Source organism: Arvicanthis niloticus, chromosome 13, assembly GCF_011762505.2.
Source record: "Arvicanthis niloticus isolate mArvNil1 chromosome 13, mArvNil1.pat.X, whole genome shotgun sequence".
Lineage (NCBI taxonomy): Eukaryota > Metazoa > Chordata > Mammalia > Rodentia > Muridae > Arvicanthis > Arvicanthis niloticus.
This window is the reverse complement of record NC_047670.1, coordinates 49837604-49843603: the sequence shown is the minus strand read 5'-3', so window position 1 is coordinate 49843603 and position 6000 is coordinate 49837604. Positions and strand designations below refer to the sequence as shown.

Sequence of the window (6000 nt, the reverse complement as noted above, 5' to 3'; positions counted from 1 at the left end):
CCTAGCTTCCCAGCTAGACTCCTTGAGTGGCTTAGGCTGCCCCCTGCTGGAAGCTCTGGGAAACGCAAGACAGCTGAAGCTGGATGGCATCTGGTGACTTGTTAGGCATCTTTGGTAACCTGACCATGCTCACATTTCTCTCCCAAGTTCACACCACTGAAAAGACCACCATGGGGACAGGAAGCATCTAGTGAGAGACAAAAGGAGTCAGTACTGGGCCCTATAAAACAGTGAGGGCAGGCCTGTTCAAGATGGGCTCGGGAGGCTGCAGGGGAGGGGAACCTAGAACCCAGGTTCAGCGTATATTTTGTTTCTTTTCTTTCATTATTTCAAGTTGTTTTAAAGTTGCTGTCTGTTAACTCTGTTCTTCCCAGTTGACTCAGGGGGCCAGGGAGTCGACTACTCCTGAGCTGGAGAACTGAGTTAAGTCCAGCCTCAGAGGACCATGTGGAGGGCAGGCACCCAGGGTGGAACAGGACAGGAGTTACCTGGCTACCACTGAAGTGGAACTAGGCTGCTACAAAAAAATAAAACAAAATAAAATAAAAATCAAAAAAGACTACAAAGCTGGGTTTTTAAATTCTTTTTATTGAAGAAAAGAAAAGGAGAGAAAAAATAGATTCCCCACCCCGCTTCTTTCCAGAGTGGTCTCAGTCCTGCCCCGGGGGTCTGGATCAGGACCATGCTCTCTGCCTGGGTCTGGGAGGGACCCAGGGTCCTGGAAGGGAGTGGGGGGTCTGGCTGCTTCCCAAGGGGTAGGGGGTGTCTAAAAATCGGAGCCAGGCTGGTGGGCCGCAGGCAGTCCTCTGCAGTGGTGGCTGAGGTGGGCATCCTGGGGATACTGGCCACACCAGGCCTGTCCGTGTCCACAGCCGCTCGCCTGCCTGCCCGGGCTTGCCCAAGGAGGGCAGAGTCTGAGGCACCATCTGGCCTCTGGATCCCTGTGCCCGCCGGCCATGCCACCTCCTGTCCTGTGTCTGGCTCTGGTCCCAGCACCGCGGGCCCTCTGCCTGGCCGCCTCTGAGCGCCCTGAGGCCGGGGCTGGACCCGGCCCGCCACCGCGAGCGCATCTGTGCCCGTCCTATGGCGGAGCGGGCAGAGCAGCATCCCACCTCCTGACCCGGTGTGGGGCCACGGCCCGCCCGCTCAGACCTCGGTTTGGAGGTCAATGATGTCCTGGCCAACCAGTGGGATGGTGGCACCCGCCTTCTCCCACTCCACACTCCGAAGCTCCAGTGGAGACGGGGGCAGTGGCTCCAGCTCCTTCTTTACCCAGGCGGGTGTCCCGTGGGGCTTGCGGAGGCTCTCCCAGGCCCTCTTGTTGGGAGTCTGCTGCTTCTCTGGCTACTCAAGGCCAGTGGAGTAGGCAGGGCAGAGGCGAATGGGATGATGTCATGGGTGTGGAGGAAGAAGAGAGAGAAGGGGTCTTAGGAATGGATCCCCAGAAAGCAGCAACCCCTGCATCCCACAGCCCGAGTCCTGGCCACAGCTGCAGTTCCTGTGATAGGCTCAGTGCTGTGGGGAAGGACAGTCTGGAACCTGTCTGACAGAGCCAGGCTCAGGATCCTCCTGCCCTGTCCTTTGCACATCTGAGAAGGGACAGCTAGCACAGGGAAAAGCCAACCAAAGAATCCAGGGGGTGAGTGTGTGAAGAAAGTGGGCAGAAGCCTGTGGTGGCTGGAGCAGAGCCCCTGCTTCTGACCTTGCTGTCTACGCTTGGCACCTCCTTCTCCTTCTCCGCCGCATGCTGCAGCTTCCGGTTCAGGTCCTGGAACATGTCCTGGTGTCGCTTCCGTGTGTGCATGATCTTCTGTGGGTTGGGGCCACGAGTCTTGAGCCAGGATGGGTATCCACAGCCAACCCTTTGTCCCACCTGCTGTTGGCCCTTGGCTTGAGCCCCTCCCCAATTCCCACTTGCTGAAATGGCTCTAGTACCCAGCCTGCCTGTTCAGAGAGAAGCCCCTGCACTTACCTCAAAGTCCAGTTCTGCGTACCGTGATTTCCGCCGCTGGAGGAGAAAGGGGTTGTGTGCATGGGCAGTGTGTTCCCCAAAACTGCCTAGACCACAAGTCCAGGCCCTCTGGGCCTGACAATTGGGGAGACACTAACCTGCCTTCAGGGACATGCTGAGGGTGCCTGTTCCCTGGGGACCAGGCCCAGCTGTGGGTTTGAAGGGGCTGCTGAGACTGAAGGAAAACCCTTGCCAGTGATGGAATGAGGATGGGTCGCAGTGCCCTTACTCCAAGGCCACCCCAAGGTCTCTGAGCAGTGAGGACTCCCCTCCCTGCTCCAGGCCTGTCTGCCCTTGCCCTCCCTCTGCAGTGTCCTCAGCCAGACCACACAGGTCACATGGTTGGACCCCCCCCCCCCCAACAGTGAACTCAGGCTGCTGGCTGCACCTAAGAGGGAGAAGGCTAGATGGTGGTACATCTTAGTGTGGGACAGGGGCTCCCTAAGGATGCCATCCCATGGCCTCTACCCCTTGTACTAAAGGCTGAACAAGGTACAGGGGGAGTACAAACACTAGGCTAACCACAGACTGTTATGTGCTACCAACTATGAAATAGGCTGGATTGCAAAAAGATCCTGTCCCTGGGCCAGCCCTACCCACTTCTGATATACCCAGAGCCTACAGAGCAGGGAAGTTTCAGCCCTTGGCTGGGGGGTTCTACCCACCACTACCTTGGCAGACTCTAAACCATCCTCACCTCCAGGGAGCTCACTGACAAGGTGGCCACATTCTCATTCTTGGTCCCAGCACCTGAACTGGGTCCCGGGTGGGCCGCAGGCTCCCCTGTGTCCCCCAAGCTTGGAGGTGCAGGCTCCAGGGTGGGTGGTGGGGGTATGGGCTGCTGGGGTGGAGGGGGTGGTGGAGGTGGCGGTGGTGGGGGCTGGACAGGGGGCACCTCAGGGGGTGCACCACCTGGGGGCTCACGGGTAGGTGGACTTCGGGTAGGGAAGCTGGCGTCAGGCGCCATGCTGAGGTGGATGAGGCGGGTTTGGGGCATCTGGTCAATGTTGATGCTGTATTTGGGTTCCTCCTTGGGTTTGGGCCGGAGTGTGGCCGTGGCCGTGGGCAGGATCACGTAGCTCGTGTCCAGAGCCTTCTCCTGGGCCCGGCTCAGCTCGGAGTCCAGTTTCTTAAAGATGTCCCCATCGCCAATAAAAGAGGACTTGGGGGCCTTGTCCTTTTTGAGGGTGAGTGAATGGTTGGGGAAGTCAGGCAGTGGCCCACCGGGGTAGCGGGGTGAACCGTGCAGGTGCAGCTTGGACACGTTGGCTGGCAGGCTGTTGAAGGTAGGGGGTGGGCCCTTGGCCAGCTTCATCTTCTCTTCTTCAGGCAGTGATGGTCGCTTGAATGTACCTGTGATAGTTGCTGTGCGGCAGGCTGCAATGTCTTTGTTCAGCACTAATGGGGAAAGCGCATCGGGAAAGACAGCAGATAGGGAAAGGGGGATCAGAGTGGAAAAGATGGTCTGCAGCAGCAGGGGCTCACCCTAGCCAACACTGCTGCCACCCTGGTGTCCACCCACACCAGCCCCAACATCCACTCCAGACTAATGCTTGCACTAGGACAGCTGAAGCTCCTTTGCCTTTTCTAGTGAGGCTGGCCCACAGGGGTTTCCGTCTGCCTCCCAAGACAACCAGATTGGCACTCATACACAGCCTGGCATGGGAATTCTGAAAGGCAGGCGAGGGCGCCCTCTGCTGGAAAGCACAGAGCGAGGTACTTGCAGGCGGAAAGAACAGCTCCTTCCAGTGAGCTCCGTACCCCCCTCCACGTCTTCTGCAGCACACAAGCCCTTGCAGGAGGGGAGGATGTGCTTGGCATAGACACGCCAGCTCCAAGGACTATGAGACCTAGCACAGGAGGTCAACCCTCTGAAGGGTTCTCCTGCATTAACTTCCCTGTGCCTTCATAAAGACACTTTTCCTGAAGTGTTCACCCTGCCATCTCTCTTGTGTCCCATCTGACATCTGGCCTGGATTCCAGCTCACCAGACATCCCATCTGTCACTTTCCCATCAACATGGCCCCATTGGCTAGTAGAGTACTGGATTAGTTCTCACCCAAGACAGCCGTCCACCCTGCTCTTCCTGGGTGCTCTCTCCAGAGCCGGGTCACACACCCTGAGCCTGGCTCAGGTCTGCATACTGCTGGTTCTGGTCACATCTAGCTCACCAGCATCTCTTGCCATCGTATCAACTATGGTCACCCACAACATTCTAGCTTCCCAGGCCAAAGGTCCCTCACTCTTCCAGCTCACCTCCGGTGACATTTGCTCTTCTCTACTGTCACCCAGTGTGGCGGTTTGAATAGGAATGACCCCCATAGAAAAATTTAATATATTTAAATTCTTAGTCTTCAGGGAGGAACATTATTTGAAAAGGTTTAGGAGGCGTGGTCTTGTTGGAGGAAGTGTGTCACTAGGGATAGGCTTCGAAGTTTCAAAAGCCCATCTCAGGCCCAGTGTGTACACCTGTGGATCACAGTGTAGCCCTCAGCTACTGCTCCAGTGCCTGCTTGAATGCCACAGTGCTCCCCACCATGATGATGAACTAAAACTCTGAAACTGTAAGCAGGCCCCAAGCTAAATGCTTTTATGTTGTTGTTGTTGTTAAATAAGAGCTGCCTTGGTCATGGTGTCTTCACAGCAATAGTACAGTGACTCCATCCTCCTGCACTGCCCTCCTCCAGCCCTTCCCCAGGGCTCCAGTAGTGAACTAGCCACCTTTCCTATAGATTTGTATGCACCTCTCCAAGGATCAACATCATCTCAAGGACCTCCTCAGCCTGTACACAGCTCAGCCCAACCCCTCCCAGTAGGGACTCTGCCCCACCATGGACACCCATCGTGTGCCCACCATGGACATCTGTACACAGACACCCATCGTGTGCCCACCAGCTGCATTCAGCGCATAACATCATGAGGCACAGCTGGGCACAGGGAACCCAGAGCACACCACTAGAGTGGGTAGCATTCAACCCCTAGTGCCTGGGCCATCTCTTGGGTAGACTATGGAGCTGGAGGCTTTGAAGACTAAGAAAGGATTCTTCTGCCCCATACCAAAGTCACCTCCTCCAGGAGTCTAACCTAGGAAGCAGCTGACAATCCCCATTTGGGAACCAGATGGCACAAAGCCAGATGACCCCTCCACAGCCAGAGACTGTCTGCCACTGCCCTAGCCCCTGGTTCACGGATGTTATGACTTGACGTTAGAAACATGGGGGAGGCACTGAGTCCCTTCTTGACTGTACTTCCAGGAAGCTCGGCACTAGCAGAGTGCCCAGGGGCAGTTCCTTCCCTTGGTGTTCTTCCTGCCTCCACAGAGGTCTCCCCGCCCCTCCCCTACCCCAGTTTAACAACAAAGAAACAAAGACAACACAGAACATAGGTGATTGGGGGAGGGCAGGCAGGAGGCAGGTGACAGTGGCTGTACAAGGCAGAGGAGGGGCAGGGCTGGGTCCCACACAGAGCTGGCCCATCTGCTCTGTCCTATGAGAGGAGAAGGGAGAGACAGACACATGAAGGGGAACCAAAGAGTCCCAGCCCAGCTCCACAACAGCTTTCTGGGGCTCCCTCAGTCACACACACAGGCCTCCTGAAGCCCTTGAGAAGGAGGGGGCCCAGGCTGGGCCATGTGGCAGTAGGTGTGGGATGGGGACAGGTAAAGCACACAGATGCAAGGAGTAAAGAAAGAAGGAGAAGGGCCGACTGACCACCATGGCTCTCACCTGTCAGGCGCTCACCTGATCTACAGGCCAGATCCACATCCTTCTCAAAGTCGGTCTGCAAGACAGAGACCGAGGACGAGATGAGGGCAGGGCTGGTGGCAGGTGGTGCTGCAAGCTGCAGGGTGGTAGGAATGGGGCCACCAAAGCCACACCCACACCTCAGAGGTCACAAATATGCTGATACTGTCACCAAGAACCCCAGCCCACATTATTAATCTATGGGCCACACGGTGTGGCCATGCATCTGTATGCTTGTCTATGCAA

At 56.6% G+C, this 6000-nt stretch overlaps 1 protein-coding gene across 7 annotated transcripts in view; it reads right to left on the bottom strand.

The window, feature by feature from the left end:
• Positions 1 to 568: 568 nt before the first annotated feature.
• Adgrb1 (adhesion G protein-coupled receptor B1) overlaps positions 569 to 6000 on the bottom strand; it is a 71725-nt gene continuing 66293 nt past the window's right edge. For 4 of the 7 annotated variants that reach the window (XM_076911489.1, XM_076911488.1, XM_076911495.1 and 1 more), the window contains 5 exons: positions 5737 to 5791; positions 2709 to 3409; positions 1973 to 2008; positions 1703 to 1810; positions 569 to 1344 (listed from right to left, as the gene is read on the bottom strand). In XM_076911489.1, coding sequence (XP_076767604.1) covers positions 1147 to 1344; positions 1703 to 1810; positions 1973 to 2008; positions 2709 to 3409; positions 5737 to 5791 — 1098 coding nt within the window. In that variant the 3' untranslated portion in view covers positions 569 to 1146. The remainder of the gene's footprint in view (positions 1345 to 1702; positions 1811 to 1972; positions 2009 to 2708; positions 3410 to 5736; positions 5792 to 6000) is intronic. The other 3 variants (XM_076911490.1, XM_076911494.1, XM_076911493.1) reach the window with 1 other exon arrangement.